Source organism: Equus asinus, chromosome 13 (genome assembly GCF_041296235.1).
Source record: "Equus asinus isolate D_3611 breed Donkey chromosome 13, EquAss-T2T_v2, whole genome shotgun sequence".
Classification (NCBI taxonomy): domain Eukaryota; kingdom Metazoa; phylum Chordata; class Mammalia; order Perissodactyla; family Equidae; genus Equus; species Equus asinus.
Window position 1 is genome coordinate 3,266,178 of NC_091802.1, and position 22,720 is coordinate 3,288,897.

The 22,720-nt window shown below is 46.8% G+C and overlaps 1 protein-coding gene across 3 annotated transcripts in view; it reads left to right on the forward strand.

Annotated features, from left to right (window-relative positions):
• LOC106837932 (multidrug and toxin extrusion protein 1-like) overlaps positions 1–22,720 on the forward strand; it is a 53,459-nt gene that overhangs the window by 25,036 nt on the left and 5,703 nt on the right. For 2 of the 3 annotated variants that reach the window (XM_070482290.1, XM_044744952.2), the window contains exons 3-14: positions 372–440; positions 1,651–1,799; positions 2,673–2,715; positions 3,938–3,982; positions 7,070–7,167; positions 7,446–7,543; positions 7,650–7,763; positions 7,849–7,916; positions 10,968–11,076; positions 11,187–11,262; positions 14,245–14,314; positions 14,560–14,692. In XM_070482290.1, the coding sequence (XP_070338391.1) occupies positions 372–440; positions 1,651–1,799; positions 2,673–2,715; positions 3,938–3,982; positions 7,070–7,167; positions 7,446–7,543; positions 7,650–7,763; positions 7,849–7,916; positions 10,968–11,076; positions 11,187–11,262; positions 14,245–14,314; positions 14,560–14,692 (1,072 nt within the window). The remainder of the gene's footprint in view (positions 1–371; positions 441–1,650; positions 1,800–2,672; positions 2,716–3,937; positions 3,983–7,069; positions 7,168–7,445; positions 7,544–7,649; positions 7,764–7,848; positions 7,917–10,967; positions 11,077–11,186; positions 11,263–14,244; positions 14,315–14,559; positions 14,693–22,720) is intronic. The other variant, XM_070482289.1, reaches the window with a different exon arrangement.

The following is a 22,720-nucleotide window of genomic DNA, read 5'->3' on the forward strand; positions in this document are numbered from 1 at the left end:
ATTGCAACAGGCTGTGCTTGGTCTTGAGCAAGTGGACTTATCCAAAACTGCCACTGTACCATGTAGTGTTCCCCTTCAGGAGGATTCACGTTCCTTTGAGACTGGAGAGCAAATGCCCAAGATTTAAAAAGAAACAGGCTAGGTAATAACCACTGGCTTAGGTTTTTCTTCCCTCTCTAAACTTGTGCATGTCCTTTAATTTAGCTGGCCCAATGGATTTGTGCAGGGGCTCCAGGCAAACAACAGAGTTGATTCGGTTGACTTGCTAGGGTCGACGGTGGTGCTCCGCAGGCTCTCATCAGTGTAGACGGAGAACGTGCCTTCCGGTCTCCCTTTACCTCTGCATGGCCTTCTCCTTCCTTTGTTTCCAGGTTATCAATGTCACTGGTGTCTCGGTGGGATTTGGCTTATCTTCTGCTTGCGACACCCTTATCTCCCAGGTAAGTGGAAGCCCCAGGTCACTCTCACAGTGACCCTGGACATCTTCCCGTGAGTGTAGCTAGAGGAACCCCACCAGCAGGAAGGGAGAGTCGTGTGCACAGGGCGAGGAAATCCTCAGCAGCAGACTCGGCAGCAGGTGTCAGACGGCAGCCAGTTCTCCTTACCTGCTTTCTTGGAAATGTGGCTGGATGTCACTCAGACTTTTGAAGTAGTATTCGTCTGCACGACTGCCTCACACTACATTTTGACCAAACGGGACATTTTGTAAAAGTCCCTTTTATCACTTTTCACGTTGTTGAGTTTGGTATAGTCTGTGGTTCTCAAACTTCTGTGTGCGTCAGGGGTGCCTGAGGGCTTGATAAAACACAGGTTGCTGGGCCCACCGAGCTGCGTACTGGCCAATGTTGAAGAAACAGGTCTTGGGTGGGGGAGGGAAATGTCCTGATGGTACTGTTTGCAGCTCTAGTGGTGTAAGTAACCATCACAGAGATGCCACTGATGCGGAGCTGGGAGGGGCATGCATGATCTGGCTTTTGCGAGCCCACAGGAACTGCCCTTGCACATCACTGGCCTCTTCCCAGAGTTTCTGTTTTAGTAGGTCTGGGGTGGCACCCAAAATATTGCATTTCTAAGAAGTTTTCAGGTGATGCGATCCTGACTGTCCGTTAGAATCCACGGGGAGCTTTTAAAAATTATTGCTGTCTGGGTCCCGCCCTGGACCAGTTAAATCCGACTATCTTTAGTGGGACCCTGGCATCAGTGTTTTAAAAATGTTCCCCAGGGGCCGGCCCGGTGGTGCAGCGGTTAAGTGCTCACGTTCTATTTCGGCAGCCTGGGGTTCGCCGGTTCGGATCCCAGGTGCGGACATGGCACCGCTTGACAGGCCGTGCTGTGGTAGGCATCCCAAATACAAAGTAGAGGAAGATGGGCACGGATGTTAGCTCAGCGCCAGTCTTCCTCAGCGAAAAGAGGAGGATTGGCAGCAGATGTTAGTTCAGGGCTGATCTTCCTCAAAAAACAAAAAAAAAAGGAAATGTTCCCCATATGATTCTAAGGGGCAGCCAAGGTTGAGAAACACTAATAGCTGAAGAATGTGGCAAAGTCTTTAGGGCCATCTGTCTCTTTATGAGGCGTGATTGAAGGCCTTTGAGGGGCCAGGGGAGGTGCCATTTCTGTGCTAACGGGTTCACTTTGGCTGTGTGCACCCAGACATATGGGAGCCGGAACTTGAAGCACGTGGGGGTCATCCTGCAGAGGGGCGTGCTGGTGCTCCTCCTCTGCTGCTTCCCCTGCTGGGCGCTCTTCCTCAACACCCAGCAGATCCTGCTGCTCTTCAGGCAGGACCCGGATGTGTCCAGGTAAGAGGGGCCGCACCAGGTAAGAGGGGCCTCGCCATGGCAGGATTGGGGTTGATCCCAGAAGAGAGACCGTCCCATCCCAAGTCAGCCTTTGGAATTATGAAGGCCAGGATCAATGCCACACACCAGCTGACTTCCACCAGGCCTTAGTGCTTTCCACACCTGGCACGTAAGATCTAGGCCCCTCCTCGTCTGGGTGACTTCTAGGGTCAATAGTTTCGAGTGAAATAAGATTTGTAGACATCCTTCACATAGGATGGTAGTTTGTGGCATCTTTTTGTGGTTTTGTGATTCTTGACCCTGGTTGATACCTGGGTGCTTTGAAAACCCAACCATGCCTGGTCCCCTTCCCCTCCCAGCATTCTGTTTTAATTAATCCAGGGTGCAGCCCGGGCATGCATGTCTTTCAAAGCTCTAATGTGCTGCCAAGTTTGACACCCCTGGTTTAGTTGATAAAGACCTTTAAAAGTCCTTGTTCAGCCCAGTGGCTCTCAACCCAGAGGATGTTTGACAATGTCGGGAGGTGTTTCTGGTTGTCACATCTGTTATTGGGTGTTGCTACTGGTAGAAGCCAGGGATGCTTTGAAACATGCTACAATGCACAGGACAGTTCCTTGTAGCCGAGAATTATCCGGCCGTGGTGCCAAGGTGGAAAAACCCTGTCCTAGACCTAAAGGCTTGGAGGAACCAAGACAGGTAATTTGGGTTTGAGATGACAAGTTCTATGTGTAAATTTTCACATTTGCTCCAGCACTTAGGCCCACTCGTTTAGAAAGAGCCAGAATATGTCAGGCGCTTCAGCTGGTTTGTCGTGCCTGCCTTTCCCTTGGCATGGAGACCTCCGTCACCTTTTTTTTCCCTTTCATTATATAGGCTTACCCAGACCTATGTCACGATCTTCATTCCAGCTCTACCTGTAAGTTGTCAAGGGCTCAGAGGTTCCCCGTAAAAGGTGGCTGGGATGGCCCTGCGCTCGAGGAATTGGCTCAGTCTTACCTGATTCTCACATGTGGTGTTGGCACCTTCAAGGAAGTGCGGTTTTACTTATGCCCATGGAGGTAATGAACATTTCTCCCTTGAGATCTCAACACCAGGGCCAAGTGACTCCAGGAGGCCGTTTTCTTGAACTCCTATAGGTGGAAGGACCTCCAAGGTCATCCACAGAGAGGAAGTCAGACCTTTGTGTAGGGCACATTCTTCCCCGTGTCAGAAGCCCTGAGGCCTCTCTTGGAACCCACAGACCTTGTTTTGCTTGCTGAGTGTGCTCACACAGAACCCTGAGTGTGTGTGGACGTTTGTCACGGTGGCATGTGGTTAGTGAACAGTCAGAGCTAATTTTACTGAGTTGGACGGTGTAGCTGTATTAGTCTGCTTGTGCTGCCATGACAAAATACCACAGACTGGGCGTCTTAAACAACAGGGCTTTATTCTCTCACAGTTCTAGAAGCTGGCAAGTCCCAGATCGAGGTGTCACAGGGCTGGTTTCCTCTGAGGCTCTCTCCTTCGCCTGCATGGCTGCCTTCTTGCTGCCTCTTCACGTGGTCGCTCTTCCACCATTCGAGTGCACTGCTGGTGTCTCCTCTTCTTATAAGGACGCCAGTCCTATTGGATTAGGGCCCCACCCAAATGGCCCCATTTCAACTTAACCCCCTCTTTAAAGACCTTATCTCCAGTCACATTGGGGGTTGGGGCTTCGACATGTGAATTTTAGGGGACACAATTAAATCCTTCACAATAGCCATCTGTCCTCATACTTGGCATTGTGATCTTTAATTTATCTTGCAACCTTTTAAATTTAATATTCCTTAATTATTCCACCGAATAGGATTATAGCCTCGTCTACAAGGGAGGTGCCCCCCTAGAGTTTGTCCAGGGGCCTCCTTTACGCCCAGAAGACTCCTTGCTGTGCTCCCAAGGAAACTGCTCTTCCAGACTCTGAGGTCGCTTGGATCTTGTTTGTCTGTAAAGGAGAAGAGGGGAACACCTCGGCCCTTGACACCTGGCTCCCACTCCTTTCCCCTGAGGGTGGCACAGCTCTGTGGCTCATGTAGGAGCACAGGGCAGCCAAGCCGTGGCTCCCAACTCATTTCTGCGTGGCAAGACCAAAACATTAACGCTCATCTCTCATTTTCTTGTAGGCAACCTTCCTTTATGCATTACAAGTGAAATATTTGCTCAACCAGGTAATGCAGACTCTCTTTTTTCTTTGGGGGAGCTAATGGGAGTTTCTACCTTTCTGGAATTGGGAGTCCTGAAAATACTCAGGGAGACCAGGGTGGAGTTGCTCGCCTGCTGGCAGCCGCTGAAATGCATTTCCCCATGTTGTCATGCAGGACTTTGTGTGGAGAGATTTGTTAAGTGATATCAAGGAAAAGACATTTTTCTTGGCTCTGGAAAATTCTTATCTGATTCTTGCTTGGAAATATTGCCATTGGCAGGATAGTGTCAGAGCTGTAGTGTTCTTTGGCTCTGTGCTGTCACTGGGTCCCTGGAAGTCAGGGTGTGTGCCTCTCTGCTCCCAGAGAGGACTGTCAGCTCTGGGAACCAGCCTCTGCTCCGCTCTGTCCGAAAGGCCCCACTTCCCTCAGTGGGGACATGAAAGCCCAGATTGTAACGACACCTCACGTCCCTCAGAACTCTTCATACGTGAGTAACAGCAATGGCCAGAAGCCCAGGATGGCTGCCCTGGCTCAGTGGCTATGGATTTATGATGCAAGCATACGTGGGACCGTTGACTTCCTTCCAGATAAATCCAGGCGAATGAGAGTCAGGCCCTGGGTCATGGCCACACAGGCGGGCTCTCCAGGGCAAGGGAGCGGGGAGAGAAGGGAAGAAGTTTTCTACCTATTTAATGCTCTTAAAATTAAGGTTTTACTGTATTAACAAAACACTATTTCAAATCTTCATTAGGATCAGAATTATATACTGGAGAGGTCTGTAAAGAGGCAGAAATCAGCCTGTCTGGGCTCTAGGCTGTCCGCTCCTAGTCTGACCTCATTTGAAGCCTTGGCACCTGCAGGGCCTCCCCCTGTCATTCTCTAAGGTGCCGGGGCTCCTAAGTGCAGGTTCTACCTTGATCTCTTGAGCCTGGTTGTGAAAACCCCTCTCTCTAATACCCTGAGACAGAGGGAATGACCTAGAAGTAGGGGCCCTGAGCTGACAGGGGTCGGGAAGTGTGACCTGGATCATGGAGGACACGGAGGGTTCCCAAGGCGGAAGGAGGGTTTTTCATTGTCAGGAGAAGAGATGAGAGTTATGGACACGATCCAAACAGAAGATGATGAAAGTCTGTGATGAAGAAAGAATAGCCCTTTGGGAGCACAAGAGACCTGAGGATAGGGTGGGTCCCAGAGAATGAAATGCCCTGTTGGCTCTAGGGACCACAGGAGAGGAAGTGCTTGCATTTAACCCAGTTCCATCCTGGGGGCCTAGCCCATTTGTGAGTGTAGGACGAAAGAGAAGCAGCTGGTTTGGGGAGAAAGTTTGTACAGTTGGAGAGGGTACAGGGTGGAAGAGAACCAGATGAAACCCAGGGGAACGCTTTGAATTTTAGGGGGAGAGTGAGAGGACTTTGGAAAAGCAGGTGACCCCATTGGCCCTTACTCTGAGGGAAGCTGTCTCCTTGTATGTTTTTGGTTTCCATCTGTATGCCCATGTCTCCCACATTTGTATCTTCAACCTCCAAACATTGTTTCCCGTGCCTGGAGGGGCCCCATGCATGTTTCACACTTGACCTCCTTGTCACCCCCACAAGGCTGCTGCTCTGCTTTCCTGCATTTTTGTCATTTAGTGACGTCGAACATTTTCTCTCCCAGTAACCTGTCCTTCATACATGCCACCATCTGTGACTCCGTCTTTCCCTTTGCTCCCACATCTGATTGGTCACTGAGTCCTGTGCATGCCCCCGCTCCTCTCTGTCCTCCGTGCCTCACCCTCCCTCTTCTGTACCACTTTAGGGGGTCCCTCCCAGTCTCCCTGCCACCAGGGTTTCCTTGGGTCAGTCCCCCACCACACTGCTGCTTTTACCATCTCCCTGAAATGACCACCTAACTCCCTGCTGCAAACTAACCAGGGTCCTGTAAGTAAGTGAGCCAGTAGAGTGGCTGGCTGAGATTCTCGCCCTGGCCCCTGAGGCCAAGACCCCCACCACCACTGGAGCTGCCCTGCAGGCGGTGGAGTTGATCCATTGACCTGTAGCATCGCGAGACCAGGGGAGCTGTGGGTTCCTGCAGACAAAGGGGCGGAGTTACCCTGAGATACGGAAGGATGGAGTTCAGGGGAAATCCAGCTGGAGCCGTGTCCGGTAGGCTCAGAGCAAAGCAGGCTGTGAGCAGAGCAAAGGGGTCCACGCCGGGTCTGCACTGCCAAGTGGACCCAAGGCCTCTCCCCTTGGGAACAGCAAAGCTGAGAGAGAGGTGGAAGGCGGGTGGATGTAGATGGCCGTGTCCAGATGTTCGTGGGAAGCTCTGCTCCTGGTTAGAAATTGAGGCTGCTTTTTTGTGTGAAAGTAACTTTAATCCTCCAGGCAGGAGTGAGATGCTTTATTTTCGTGGGTATGATTTCAAACTGCAGAATTTCAACCAGTCTGTGATTTTAGAGAACCAGGTTTCTCAGAGAGTAAGAAAGCAGTAGTCATTCAAAGAAGGGGTGAGACGACACTTTACAGCTGGGAGAAGTGGTGTTTCCTCTTAGCTTCACAGCTGGCTTCGTCCACGTCTGTTTTTCTTTCCCAGTGCCTGGCAGGGCAGATTTTTACTTTCTTAGTCCCATGCCATTTTACTCTCATGCCTTAGGTCTTAGTTGAGATGCCAAGTAGACTGGACTTTTCTGCCCCAGGGCCAGATATGATGGAGTCCATTTCACACTCTGGTTTCATAAGCTCTCCTTAGGTCAATTTTCTGAATCTCAATTTTGGCCGAGAAAGTGTTGTACTTTCACCCACTGTCCAATGTGAAAGGTGACTTGTTTCTACTTTTTAATCCTTGCTGGTCCTTGCAGTCTCATAGATGAGCCGTTTCTCTTCTTCCCTCTCTGCGGTCTTCCCACCTCCTGCCTCTGACTGTCTCTGGCCAGAACTATGCTCTTCATGCCTCAGAGGCGCGAGAGGAGGCTTGCGGGGGTGGGGAGGGAGGCAGGAGTAGGAAGGACGGGACATCCACAGTCAGATCCTTCTGGGACGCCTGTCACAGCCTGCCACGCAGGCTGCTTCGAGCCTGCTGCATGTGGGTTCCGTGATCTCCAGCACAGCGTGCCGTCTCTCCTCGTTTCAGGGAATTGTACTGCCCCAGATTGTAACTGGAGTTGCAGCCAACCTTGTCAATGCCCTCACCAACTATCTGTTTCTTCATCAGTTGCATCTCGGGGTGATGTGAGTCCGAATGATTCTTGGGGCGGGGGAAGGAATGACCTGCATGTGCCTTTTGCGGGCATGGGGGAGAGTGGGACCTTTAGCTGGTCATTGTGTCCATGTGTGGTCTCCTCCTTGGGCCACTCGGGAAAGCACTGTCGGGGATGGAGAGTAATGCTGCTCTGGGAAGAAGACGACCTCGGGGCTGCTGCAAGTGGTGGGTGCTCATCTTGGCGCCAAGTGTGCCGGGGAGAGGATGCAGGACAGGCGCCATCCCTCATCGGGACTGTTCTTCCCAGGGGTTCAGCACTGGCAAATACGATTTCCCAGTTCACCCTGGCTCTGCTCCTCTTCCTCTACATCGTTGGGAGGAAACTGCATCAAGCTACCTGGGGAGGTAAGGACTGCCTTTTGTCTTCCAACTTGGATGTGGGTTTTGTCTTGGGGTGAGCTCCAGCCCGATGGCTGGACGTGTTAGACATGTGTCTGTGTCCCGCCTGCAGGATGGTCCCTGGAGTGTCTGCAGGACTGGGCCTCCTTTTTCCGCCTGGCCATCCCCAGCATGCTCATGCTGTGCATTGAGTGGTGGGCCTACGAGATCGGAAGCTTCCTGAGCGGTCAGTGTGGGGACAGATGGTGATGGCTGGCGGAAATGCAGGGGCCCTGTTGGGCAGCACGGTGTCAGCTGTCTCTCTCCACCAGGTATCCTGGGCATGGTGGAGCTGGGAGCCCAGTCTGTTGTGTATGAACTGGCCATCATCGTGTACATGGTGAGTGGCGGAGAGCTGCTGTGGAGGTGCTAGACGTTTCCCTTGAAAGAGTCCTAAGAATGAGCATAGGTGTTCAAACCATTAAGTCATAATTTGTGAAGTGATTCACAAAGGTAAAATTTCATCCTAGAGCCAGAGAGGGTCCTTTTGGTGTGGTGGGATCTTCCCGTGTGCTGAAGGGGATGGGGAGAAACTCCAAATGTTCACTGCTGCGTCCCCGTCTCCTAACTCAGTTCAAAGCTGAAAGACATGATTTGATTGCCACACTTGCCAAACATGAAGACTCTCTTTCAGTTGTCGTAACACAAGTGCCTTGGGGGCAGGTGGGGGTAAAAAGGGTAAGGGTGTTGGCTGTATGGCAATAGGGGCTACGCTCCTGCGTCTCACCGAGCTCCACTCTGGTCTGATGCTCTTAAGACTCGGTGTGACCCCTCCTGTGTTAGACCCAGAAGAATCTAAAGCAGGGTCTTGAGCAGATAGTTGTGTAGCAATGCTCACAGCAGTGTTATTCACAACAGCCACAACGTGGAAGCAACCCAAGTCTCCACTCGTGGATGAATCGAGAAATAAAATGTGGTCTGTCCATACACTGGAATATTATTCAGCCTTGAAAAGGAAGGAAATTTTGATATGCTATAGAAGAACCCCAGTTATTAGAGGCTTTCCTTTGACTTGTTTTACTGAAAACATCACCTGGAAATTTTGAAGAGCTTTCTTCTCCAGCAAGTGTCACTTTAGACATAGAATGAAAGATGGGGACAGAAAGGAAGTGTGTAATGTTGAGAGGGACTACAGCCAGCCCACAGGCTTTGGCCTTGTTTGTACTACTAATGCCTAGATTTCCCCCAAGACTGGTTATATTTAAAAAGTACATTGACAATGTTTCCTGTTTTCTTTACGAATCATTCTTTTGAGGACCTATGTTTTTTGTTTTTGCTTTTTTCTATCCTCAGCAGAATTTTTTAACTGGAATTTGTCACTTCAACACTTTTAAAATTTTGTGTGTATTTTATATTTCAGTAAGTTCAGTAACTACATCTAAATCAAGTGCTTAATGGTATATAGTCTCCCACTGTATGTCGTATAATTTTTAAACCCATCTCCTGCTGTGGAGTATTTAGTTTATTTCCAGTGTTTCAATATTATTAACAACACTTCAGTGAACATCTTAGGACAAATATCTTTGTATACTTGATTATTTCTATAAGCTAAATTTCTAAAAGTAAAACTTATTTACAATTTTGTCTTTTGCATATATTGCCATATGCTTTGCAGCAGGCTTATAAGAATTACATTTAGGGGCTGGCCCCGTGGCCAAGAGGTTAAGTTCACGCGCTCCGCTGCAGGCGGCCCGGTGTTTCGTTGGTTCGAATCCTGGGCGCGGACATGGCACTGCTCATCAAACCATGCTGAGGCAGCATCCCACATGCCACAACTAGAAGGACCCACAACGAAGAATATACAACTATGTACTGGGGAGCTTTGGGGAGAAAAAGGAAAAAAATAAAAATCTTTAAAAAAAAAATTACATTTATATTTCTCCCTAATCAAAAGAAGGATTTATATTCTTTACTCATATTCACCAATTGTTTACATTTTGCCCCATTTGCTCGCTCACTCACTCACTGTATCATCTCCACAGCCCATGTTCAAATACCACCCGTTGTTCTGATAATGTCCTTCATAACTATTTTTCTCTAGAATTAGGGAGCCATGCCTTTTTACTATCCTTTAAGCTAGAACAGAGCCTCAGCCTTTCTTTGTCTTTCTCGACCTTGACATTTTTGAAGAATAGAGGCCACTATATACAGACTTGCCCTCAATTTGTTGTAGATGGTGCTTCCTCATGAACAGATTCTGACTCTACATTTTTGGCAGGAATACTACAGAAATGCCGCTGTGTCCTTCTCCTGCGTGGTATCAGGAGGCACGTGATGTGGATTTGTCCCATTATTGGTGATTTTAACTGATTGCTTGGCTAAGATGCTGTCTGCCAGTTTCTCCACCATCAAGTTACTCTCTTTCCCTTTATAATCTTAAACAGTTTGTGGGGAGGTCTGTAAGTTTTCTCCCACTGGTGAGTTTCTAGGCAGGGATGGGCTTCCAATTCTTTTACGTTCCTCAATCTGTGTGTCAGACCTTCTTTGGTCCTGTTCTTAGTCATCCTGATCATAAAGCAAAACTCATGTTTAATGAGTGATTAATCTTTTTTCTTTATTAATGCTAATTTCTCAAGTATAAATTTTTAGATAATAGTAATGGCTGGTCTTTATTGAACGGTTACTACATATGAGGCGCTATTCTAAGCAGTTAGCATGTATGGACTCATTCAATCCCCACAGTAACCCTACAAGGTAGGTTCTATTACAAGATCCCTTTTACAGATAAGACAGCCGAGGTCTAGAGAGGGTAAGTGATGTGCTCAGGTCACACAGCTGTTGGGTGCCTGAGCCAGGATTTGGAGCCAGACTGTCTGGCTTCAGAATTCCCATTGCTAACCACATGCTATGCTGCTTCTCTATCTCCTTTGGCACCACCCTTCCCCTCACAAAAAGAATGGCACTGCTATCAGCATTGTATGTGTCTTTCTGTTTTCTTAAGTTCATTTTATCCAGTATTTTTTTTTGGGAAAAAAAAAAGGCCACTGTTTCAGGACACTGTCTTCTAACCTTGATCCCTGGATGGTCTTTCAGTACAGACCTAGCTTGGCTCCTGGTGGTCCTCCTCCCGCAGCCAGTGGGGGAATGTGACTGTGCATCCCTCCCATTGCACAGGTTGGAAGCTCTGCAGAAAAGCCCAGTGTGTGATGTGAGTCACAGCTGGGGTTCCAGGTTCCACATTAGCCTGGGGGCTGCCAGCTAGACGAAGGGGATGTTGCAAATTAGTCTTCTCAGAACTCTGAGGACCACATGTTACCAATGAGGTGTGAAGTGGGGTCTACCGGCCCCTCTTCCCTGGGGAAGGCACACGGTTAGGCTCAGAACTGAGCGGAGAGGCAGGGCTCCTCTCCCGCTCCCAGCGTCGTTGTTGTGAGTTTCCTTTTCATTTCAGATACCTACAGGCTTCAGTGTAGCTGCCAGCGTCCGGGTAGGGAACGCGCTGGGTGCCGGAAACATTGAGCAGGCCAAGAGGTCCTCAGCTGTCGCCCTGCTGATCACAGGTGCGCAGACCCTTCGTCAGTGGTGTGCCCACGCAGTCTGCCCTCGAGACCCTGGGTCCCTGCAGACCTCCTTTTTCACTGTGCCATTTCTTCTGCCATCTTACCTCCAGGACTCTTTGCTGTCATCTTTTGTGTCCTGCTGTTGAGCTGTAAGGATCTTGTGGGGTACATTTTCACTACTGACGGGTGAGTGCTGAGATTTTCTTGAAATGTGAAATCTGTGGTAAAGAAATGCTTGGGTAAATGCTTTCACACTGTGGTGGTTGTGTCTTGGAGGGTGCGTGAGTCTTCTGCAAGATCAGAAACTTGCTGATGTTACCCGGGAAGAACTGACTAGCAACAGGAACTAGTTTATAATCTAGAATGCCAGGTTAATGGGCATTGGTGGTGATCCTTGCTTCTGGTACTCACGATAGTCATGTATTTTAAAGAAGGAAACTCCTGTATGGTACCATGGGTTACATTTTCAGTTAATTATTTCACTCCCCTTGACAAGAATCGTCTTGGTATCTCAGAATCTGCCCAAGTGCCTGGTTTGTAGTGGTTGCCTAATATATTTGTTAATCCGAATTGAAGTTAAAATCTCACTAATGAGCTGTTTGAAAAAATCACATGATGAGATGGATTGTTGAAGAAGAATTCTTGTACAGGTTGGTTTGGTTGCTTTTGTCAATGAGGCTTGCTGGTGCATCTGACCGTGTAGATATATTGTGTGGCTGCCTCTTATTTGGGATTCTTTATCAGCAATTACAAAATGCAAATTGACTTTTTCTTCATGGATTCAAGAAGCAGGTGGAGTGGACAGAACATTCACAATCTTGTCTTCGGGTGTTTGTGTCTTGACTTCTGATGTTGTCATCTTTCAGCCTCAGCCATTTTGCTGGGGGGAAATAAGCTGTTCACATGTCCTCACTTCAGACTTCATGGGAGGGCAGCCAGAAATCCTTCTCATTTTCTTCAAAGAGAATCAGAATTCACTTTATCAGAGGTGCATCCTGCACTGATGGCTTCAGCAGGAATGCAGTGGATGTGTGATTCTGAATCTCTCCACTTCTGGAAACCATACAGAACAGAAAAAAGAATGAAAAACAAAAGGCCCACGACCTATATCTTTGATGAAATTAGGAGACATAGAAAACTCACAAAATCAAATTATTTGTAAGCCTGCCAGGATCAACTGAAACTGGCAGAATCAATGACATAGATTCTAACAGTGACATAGATTCTTAACCTAATCAGAGAGGGAAAAAGGAGAGAGCACCTCCATATGAAGTAAGACAGGGGAAAATTTCTAAAAGCAATAATTTTTTTAAAGCGTAAGAGACTAGTTTGCACAACTTTTGTAAGTAGATTAAAAAATCTGGAAGGAGGGGCTGGCCCCGTGGCCGAGTGGTTAAGTTCGCGCGCTCCGCTGCAGGCGGCCCAGTGTTTCGTTGGTTCGAATCCTGGGCGCGGACATGGCACTGCTCATCAAACCACGCTGAGGCAGCGTCCCATATGCCACAACTAGAAGGACCCACAACGAAGAATATACAACTATGTACTGGGGGGCTTTGGGGAGAAAAAGGAAAAAATAAAATCTTAAAAAAAAAAAAAAATCTGGAAGGAATAAATAATTTTCTAGGACAATAATTTATCAAAACTTACCCTAGAAAACATGGAAGATCTACACAGACTGGTTTCCTTAGAAGAAATAAGAAAAAATTACTTTAAAATTTTAAAAAAGCACCAATCCCAGAGGGTTCCAAAGGAGAATTTTCTAAAACCTTTAAAATGGAGGTAATTCCAATGCTGTTTTAACTGTTCCAGAATGTAGAAAAAGGAAAACTCCCTCATTCTGTTTATGAAGCAAATGTAATGTTGGTACCAAGATCTGACAAAGTTTGCTCATGTAAAAGAAAGCAAGCTACAGACCAATCTCACTTATTAATATTGGTTTTAAAATCCAAAATAAAATATTGTAGACAGAATTCAGCAGCACATTAAAAATAATACATTTTTGGGGGCGGCCTGGTGGTGTAGTGGTTAAGATTACACACTTCGCTTTGGCGGCCCGGGCTTCATGGGTTCAGATCCTGGGCACAGACTGATGCACGGCTCATCAAGCTGTGCTGTGGTGGTGTCCTTCATACAAAATAGAGGAAGACTGGCACAGACATTAGCTCAGCGACAGTCTTCCTCACCAAAAAAAATATATATATGGAATATAAAAGTGACTATAACATATTAAGTGGGAAAATCAAGATGTATAACGTCGTATAGAGAATATTATGTGTGAACTAATAGAGTCTAGAAGGGGAAAATAAGAATATATATTTGTATTTCCTTATGTTTTCGTAAGCAGTGGACAAACACAGACAGTCCTAAGAACTGTTCCCTGATCGGGAGGGTGGTAATGGGAGGACTGGGAAAGGAGTGGAAGGAAGATTTTTCTCCAGATCCTTATCATGTTGTTTGATTTCTTTTAACTGTTTGCATGTGTTACCTATTTGAACAATAAAATTAAATTTGAATAAAAGCACTATGCTTCTTTTCTCTGTTTGGAGTGGGGAGGGAGTGACCATCCTGTTCCATGCTGGATTTCTTATTTATATGTTCATTCAACAAATATTTATTGCCAGAAAATGTTCTAGGTTTGTTGTTAATCACTCAAGGGTGTTATGCATTTCTTCCTTTCCTATGTCAGTGGCAGCATTCAAGCATAGTCATTAAAATCCGACTTTCTAACTTTAGAGGTTAGGGCCCATTTCTAGGAGCCAAGAATAATTCCGTAAACTGTATCTGTGACTTTTATAGCTTGCCAACCTTGGCTCCATCGAGGGAACCTTAGCTCTTGGTGGTTGTGCTTCATTCAGCCACACGGAGAGAGACACGTGGAATCATGTTAAAAGAAGGATCGCACTATCATCTAAATTTTATTTTGGGGGCAGAGGGGAGTACAGAATCATTTGATGTACCTGTCTGCATTGATCAAATGGACTCTATTTTTTCTGAAAGTCGTGAGTGACGGCGTACAGTTGGTTTCTTCTACATCCTGAGCAGCGTGTTGGCTGCAAATCCTGAGCCTCTCCAGTTGTGCGCAGAAGCTGAGCCGTCATCGGAGCTGCAGTGTTCTACTCTTTCCACACGTCCGTTTCCTAATCCTCATGCGCTTTATTTTCCTAACAGAGAAATCGTTGCTCTGGTGGCCCAGGTGGTTCCAATTTATGCTGTTTCCCATCTCTTCGAAGGCCTTGCTGTAAGTATTATGCAGTGTTCCCTTCAGCACTTTTATGATCTGTGTGTTTCCTCTGATGATGGTAAATTTAAAGGGAGAAGAGAGGCTTGGGGAGGTGGAATATTTTTATCATATTCCCTTGACAAGAATGCGGTCGCATGATCGTGGGTTGTGAGTGAGAGCTGACAGCATGGGCACTGCTCGGGGATGGCGGTCTCTCAGAAGCATCGGCAGCATTCACACTGACGGATGTTATCTGCCCACAGTGTACCAGTGGTGGCATCCTGCGGGGAAGTGGCAATCAGAAGATTGGCGCCATCGTGAATGCCATTGGGTATTATGTGGTTGGTCTCCCCATCGGGATTGCGCTGATGTTTGCGGCCAGACTCGGAGTGGTTGGTAAGCCTCACCTGTGGGCAGGCAGAGCTGAGTCATCACAGGCCCAGGAAATGACTGTCAGAGCAGGTAGACTTTTTTGAGACTCGCCTCTGGAACTGGGGGCTGTCCCACATTCCTTCTGTGCACTGTCAGAGAGACAGTGCGGGGGCAGGAGGTAGCCAGGGGCCCAAGGCTGCAGATCGTGCTCCTCTTGCCCAGGCGGGCCGTCTTCCACCGTTGAGCAGAGCATGATGCCCTTTCTACTCACCTCCCTGTCCTGTGTCAGCAAGTTCTCACCTCTTCAAAGTTGGGGACAGCAGGGACTGCTGAAGAAGCATTCGGAAGTGTACCTTTTGTGCCCCAGGTTCTGTTCTTTAGTGATAGCCCTTGTATGGTGAGACCCTGAGAGTGAGTCCGCAGGACTGACTGAGGCCATCATAACTGGCTATACTGAAGTGTTTGGGTTGAGGCAGGGGAAGCCACCGTTCGCCTTATTGTGACTCTTACAGAACTGGTGGTAGCATCTGTGGGGACTGTGTACATCCGAGAGCGACGCCCCCTGTGTCTTAGCCCACTCAGCTGAGAGGATTCACAGAAGGCAAGGCATAGGGAGTGACCCCAGAGCTGTGCTCTTGGTGTTGCCTTCATCGCCGTTCTACAGCCCCCGCCTCCTGCGTGGTACAACCTTTTCAGCCATGTGTCTTGTGTGTCTCCCCACAAGGGCATGGATGTGATATGTGTGAGCAGCACAGAAGGAAGGCAGGGGTGGAGGGGACCTCCTGATCACCTTACTACATTTGGATCCACAGGATCTGAAATTATCAGAGCTAATCTTTAAAAAAGTAGGGAAACAAATGACTGCCCAGCTTTGATTTCTAAAAGAATAATTTGGAATACATTGGCACTTAAGAAATGATTATATTGAAACTTGAACACATTATCTTTGGGTTTCTTAAGCCTGGTTCGTTTTTATCCATCAGTACTTGGCAGGCTCAGAGGCAATGAGAAGTCATCTGATACCTAGAGTGGACTTCCAGTTCAAGGTGTTCCCTTATGTTGCACATTTTTTTCAAGTTCAATAATATTTTAATGAAAAATACAGGAGATGTTCAAAGAATGGAGTTGCCAATGCAAAGTTCACTAGGCTTGCATCATGGTTCAGAAAATTATTTAGCTGAGTTTCTGGCATTATTCATATTTTGGATTTGCTAATGGCATAGCTAAGGGAAATATTAGAGGAATCCACTTAAAAATACAGATCCATCTATGTCCCAAGTGCCGTATGAAGCCCACTCATTCAATTAAGAAAAGCATACCTACTATGTGCAAAGTAGAGGGAGTTAAGAATCACTTAAAAGAAATGTTGGAGTACAAACTTCCAGTTATAAAATAACTAAGTCCTGGGGGTATAACATACAGTATAATGAATAGTTAATAATACTATATTGTGTATTTGAAAGTTACTAAGAGGGTAGATCTTAAAAGTTCTCATCATAAGAAAACAAATTTGTAACTATACGTGGTGATGGATGTTAACTCGACTTAGCATGGTGAACATTTCACAGTATATACAAATATCGAGTCATTATGTTATACACCTGAAACTAATATAATGTTATATGTCAACTATATCTCAATAAAAAAAATGTTGGGGACTCTGGGGAGGTGAGGGCTCTGTGGGAAGACTGCAGTCCGTCCCTGCCCCCTGCTTCTTAGAAAAAAGTATAGTCCCACTGGTTTTGAATGTTGTGTCACCTCTGGCAGGGTATGCAGTCCACCTGCACAAGGTGCCTAGAGGAGCGTCAGCATGCTACAGGCTCTCGTGGGCAGCTCCAGCAAATCCTAGTGGCCAGCATCATTCCCTGGGAGGCCCTTCAAATACACAAGTTCCTGGACCCTGCCCAGGGGATTCTGATAACCCTCCTGTTTTAGGGTTCCTGGGTTGAGTCAAATAGAAATCTTTTAAATGGTGCATAGTGAAATTCCTGGAAATCTGACTCATAACTTTCAAATTACAGCTGAAGATAGCTGGTTATATTCTGTTTAAGATGGTTAGGCTGAGCTTGTAGTTTCTGTGGATTGGGGAACACTGGATTGAAAGAGGAAGCCTATGTAAATAAATATATTTGCTGTTACTAGTCCATTACTATAGGAATGGCAGGTAGTTCCAAATCTACTATTCTAAATATCAGGCTGATCACGTCTGAAAAATGTGATGTGAGGATGATTGGTACCAAGGAGCAGAGTTGTAAACTGTACACCGGCTCTGGGCACCTCCACCTGAGCCCATGAGCCCAGTCTGGCCACCTTACCCCTACCCAGATCTAGACAGCTGTGGAAATAAATGAAGACCTGCCAAATGGGAAATGCAAAGGCTCTGTATTCTGAACTTGCTCTAGCAGGGGAGTCAGCCACCATTACTTACATTTTGGCAGAGACTTAAAGGCAGGCAGAGGGAAGGGTTTACAGAGCAACACAGGGAAGGCTCAGCGCGCCCTGACGAGGCTGTTGGCCTGGAGAAGGTGGAGGCGGCTGACCGGAAGTGGGGCATCCTGTGTGACTGGTCCGGGACACATGTTTGGCTTTCTCTGGCTGGTCCTAAGTCGGAAGCAGGGGCAAAAATTAGGGAAGCTGTCAGTTATTGATGAAGTCCTGGCCATTTGGGGCTGATGGTTGCAGAAGTTACTGTCTAGCTTCCTGGATTGTCTGCAGAGCTAGCAGTCTGGCTTCCTGAAAGGCTGACGTACAGCAGGCTGGCTTTGTGGGTTGTTCATTATGAATAAGGGGTTGGTTTCCTGGGAAGGTTGTGGATCAGAGTTCTTTTTTTATATGTGGTCTGGCCATTGTCCACTTGTATATTTAGTCTCTTGTTCTCCCTTTCTGGTCATTTGCTTGCTTGTGAGAGGTTGAGATGACCAATTCAGGGGAAATGAGACTTCACCATTTGGAGATTGGCCACTCGTCTTCATAGTCAACTGTATCGCAAGGTCTTCTTGAGCTTCTTATAGTTGTATCATCATGGCAATCATCTGATGAGAGAGTGGTTGCACAGAAGCGTTTAGGAGTCTGGATAAAATGCAATGAGCCAGCACTGTAACCACTGATAGGGTCCCTTCCAGCAAAGTTCAAGAGCAGTTCTTCTCTGATGTCTCTTCCAATAGACGAAATCCCTTGGTCGAAGATCCTGAATAGGCTGTTTAGGAAGATGTTGTGGAAAGGTGGCCTTAACCTGTTGATGGTAGGACCCTTGCAGTATTTTGCCGTGTCTGCACGCAGCAGTGCAGAGTCTAGAATTGGAGGTGCGATCCCTAGATACATGGGCCTTCCAGTTACTAATTCATAGGGGGATGACCGATATGTCCCTGAGGGAGTGGACCATAAGACTAGGGAGCTCAAAGGTTTCTGACAGTTTTGCTAATTTTAATGTAAGGAGGACATTGGTCCTTTCAGCTTTTCCAGAAGATTGTAGGTGGCAAGGGCAGTGTAGTTTTTGAATAAGGGATAACACTTTACAGAGTTCTTTCATGTGGTTCCCTTAAAGTGTGTGCCTCAGGCACTTGATATAAAAGTTGGAGTGTCCCAGGTTGGAAACACAAAAGCAAGCAACTTTATAGTGATTGTAAGGGCTGTAGCTTTTCGGTGAGCAAATGCTTCAATCCATCCTGAAAATAGACATATGATTACTAAACTGTATTTAAATCCTGTGGAAGGTGAAAGCTGGACAAAATCCATCTGAAGGTGTTCAAAGGGCTCTGGAAGCTTGGTTCCTGGCCATGTCCAACCTTCACAGTTTTCCCAGTATTGTGTTGTTGACAGGTGACATATGACCCAAAAACTAACCTCAGCTGTCTTTTTAAAGTTTCCCCACCAATGTTGATTTAAGAAACTAAGCAACCTGTCTATTCATGATGAGTAGTTTAATGGAGAAATTCACCTCATATTAATTTGAAATCACCTTGTGCTACCAAGTGCCCATCTTGATAATGCCAGAGGTTACCTGAGTGAGGGGTACAACCAGATTTTTTTCCATTCTTGCTTTTCAAAACCAGGGGCTAAATGTTGATATTTTATAATGGCCTCTTTGAATCCCTCCAGAGATTTATCCTTTGAGGGTTTAGATGGGATCATAAGCTGATTAAAAAGGTTTATTTGGCATAACAATCTGCTAGAGCATTTCCGTTAGCTTCCATATTATCTTTTTTAACATGGGCCTCCCCCTTTCTAATAGCCCCCTCTCTAGGAAGTAGGAGTGCATCTAAGAGTTCCTTAACTTGCTGTCCATTTTTGATGGGGGTTCCAGCAGAAGTGAGAAACCCGCTTTGTTTCCGAAGCATCCCAAAGCCGTGTGCTGCTCCAGGAGGCTGTCTGCTCTCTGTATGGGTGCGTGCTTTCCGGTCTTTGGCTGGTTCACGTGCTCTAGGAAGCACAGCCAGTTGTGCCAGCGGGGCTGGTTTTTCCTCAGGTGAAGGACCGTATTCTAAAGGGGCCCTTACACTAGTGAGAGCATCTCCTGCTTGATAACGTCCAGTTTCAGTGTTGAGATACGACCCAGCAACAGATAATATTAGGTCAGCATTCTCAAGCGGAGTCTCTAATTTACCTCAGTGAGTTCTGTAACCGAGAGAAGACAATCACCAGGCTCCCCTTCTTTTGGGAGGAGCAGGATTCAGGGTGTTGCAGCGGTGAATGGTAATGGAAGAGGGAGATACCGACAGAATCTCCTAAGAGGGTACTTAGCGTTGCTGGCTGAAGAGTGCTGTGTGTTCTCACTAGTAACGTCAGTGCTTCATGAGGAACCGTGAGGTCCAGCAGGGAGCACGCAGCAGAAGCAGCAACACATTTTGCAGCATAGCAGCTGTTGCCTGAAGACAAGAGGGATAAGCCTTTGCAGTGTGGTCAAGGGTAAGGCTGTGGTAAACAATGGGTTTTGATGGTTCCCATGAAGTTGAGTTAAAATCCCAAGGGCTTGTCCAGGTTGCTTACGCACAAACAGACAAAATGGCTTTTTGGAGTTAGGGATGCCTAGAGAGGGAGGCTGCTGAAGAGCCTTCTTCAGGTTCCAGAAGGCCTGTTTGTGTCTGGGCGCCCCGAGCAGTCAGTCTCTCACTGAGGACTTAGTCAGTTCATAAAGAGGTGCTACAATCTCAGAAAACTTTGGCTCATTGTCTTCAGTATCCAATGAAACCTAGACATCCTCCCCATTGTTCTGTGAGCGGTCGAGGGGCGTTTTGGATAGCTGTTAGCTCATCAGGAGAGAGTGTTCTTCCCTCGTTAGATAGGTCATGCACTGAATGAACTGTGTTCTGGCAAAATTGTAATTTATCTTTTGAAACTATGTCCCTTTTCTGCTAAGGCTGAGAGCAAGAAAACGGACTTCTTTTTACAGGCTTCTTCATTCCCTGAACAAACTGGAAGCTCATCTACGTGGTGTATCAGGCATGAATCAGAGGGAAATTTACATCTTTTAAGTCTTGATGAAGGAAGTGAGAAAGATACGAGGGAGCCTCGGTGACCCCTGGGGGATGACTGTGCGGGTATCCTGCTGTCCTCCCCTGGTGGACAATGAAAAGGCAGAGCAGAGGTCAACTACAGTGAAGCAGCAAGTGGCTTCAGGAGGAGTTGATGGCAGGATGGTGTTTGGGTTAGGTACGACCAGGGAGCGAGGGATGACAGCTTTGTTGATGGCCCTGAGGTCTTGAACAAATTGATATCCTCATCCATTTGGTTAGTTTACTGGTGAGACAGGAGTGTAACAACAGCTGGTTCAGGGTCTGAGAAGACCTCTGGATTTGTCTTTCAACTATAGGTTTCATCCCTTCCTTTGCTTCTGCCTTCGAGGGATGCTGGGGAAGTTTAGGTAACGTTAGGTAGGAGCTATCTGAACTTTATGGGTCCTGCTCCAATTATGTGGTGATGTCAGTAGAATATTTAGCCCGTGGAGTGTCAGGTACAGTGTCAAGATCTTTGGGGTCTACATCAAATATAACAGAGGAGGCAAGATGTATCCAGAGCCTGACTATGAATAGCGGAGCCCTCTGGGACCTCAAGAAATGGTCTGTGTGTATTTAATATCACAATTCCATTTGCAAAGTAAGTCTCTGCCTATTAAATTTGCAGGGGTGGTATCACGGAGCAGGAAGGGATGTTTTTTAGTCAAGGGTCCACAGGTTACAATTAAGAACAAGGAGATTGGGAAAACCTGTGGGCTGTTTGGAATACCTACCACCTGTGTGGTGTGTTTACTCCGACGAAGAGGCTGAGCAAAGGTGGTGGCGTTTAACAAAGAAAGAGTGGCACTGTATCCACCAGGAATTGATGAAGATGACCATCAACATTTATAGTTCACCCTGAGTGTCTAAGGGTGTGGCAGGATATTGGGCGCTTTTTCCTTCCTCAGAGCACCCTCATGGATCTGAATTGAGCGATTTTTCCTTGTCTTGTTTTTTTTCAGTGTCCCTTCTGTTGACAATATCTGCAAGTGTCCTTGTCAGTTGGTGGTTGGTTGGGGAGTGGGCCACCCAGCTGTTTCATTTGCAGGCCCCACCTTTACTTTGGGTCTTGTCTCATTTTTAAAGTCCTTTCAAAATGTTCTGCCAGGTTTTGGAGTTCAACCAAAAGGGCTATTTCCCCTTCTGATTTCTGCTTTCAAATTAGTTCTCCAATTTCTTTTTCTTGTTGACAAAATGAGATGCCAGGGCTGCTGTTACATCAGCACCTCCTTTAGCTCCGGAATGTTGTGGGAAGATATTTTCTAATCTATCTTGAAAATCTCCTAGTGTTTCACCTTTTTGTTTGTTTGTTTGCATGATTTTTGTTTGAATTATGGTCCAGTCAATTTTTATTGGAAACGTTTCAGGTATGGATTTTAAGAGACTTTGACTGACTTTTCTGGCCTTTTTTCGGACCCTCAGGTTTGTTGTGAAGAGAGGGATCCATTGGGTCCCTTTCTAGTCAGTCCCGTCAGTTTCTGCCATCCAGGTCTGGGGTTCTAGCCAACAAGTTCTAACAAGTTGATAGAGGTCGGGTAACGCTGGGTTACACGCACCCAGAAGAGTTCTAAATTCTTCCACGAATGTTTGTTGATCTTATTTGGGTTTAGGGACCTCGTTATAGCTCTTAATTCAGCTCAGGTCTAAGGTTTAAATTCTGTAGTTGCCTGCATATCTGGCTTATGGGAGGGATAAATCCTTAGAGGCAACTGGCATTTGGGGGTTTTTAGGAACGATGTGGGGTACGGGTGGAGGATCTGGACAAGGGGGAGAGAAGGGAGATGCGGAAGGAGTGAGATCAGAAAGTCAAGAGGGAAGCACGAGAGCTGGATATATGGAGGCAACTGGAGGTCAAGTAGGGAGAGAATTTCTAGGGAAATGAGTCTAATTTGTTCTTGCTTAATTTGTCAAATTGCTCATTAGCTTTGGCCAAAGAATCTTATTTTTTTGTTCAGAATTTCATTTGGAGTCCTCTGCATGCCAATCAAAAACTGCTGCCCATTGGGCTTGTGAAATCTTATTCCCTTTCTTTTTTTTTTAAACGTTTTATTTTTCCTTTTTCTCCCCAAAGCCCCCTGGTACATAGTTGTGTATTTTTAGTTGTGGGTCCTTCTAGTTATGGCATGTGGGACGCCGCCTCAGCATGGCCTGAGGAGCGGTGCCATGTCTGTGCCCAGTATTCGAACCGGTGGAACTCTGGGCTGCTGAAGTGGAGCGTGTGATCTTAACCACTCGGCCACGGGGCCAGACCCCTTGTTCCCTTTCTTAAGGCACCTCTCAATGAACAATTTTGTTTAAATCAAATGTTTCGCAGAGTGGCCGCTGAAGGCCCGAATCATCCTTGGTGAAGTTAAGCCATTTAGAAAGACAGGCACAAGAATTCGGATTATAAGGAGAGTACACATAAGCGGGAATTTTTGCAGGCAGAGGAGAGGATTTAGACTTAGGTGACCATGAGAGGTGGTGACAGTCAGTAGGAATGTAATGCTTATGCATCTCATGTCTTGGGCCCCCCGCCTGACAGTTGGCCACCTCCAAACACAGACCCGACAGTCCGCAC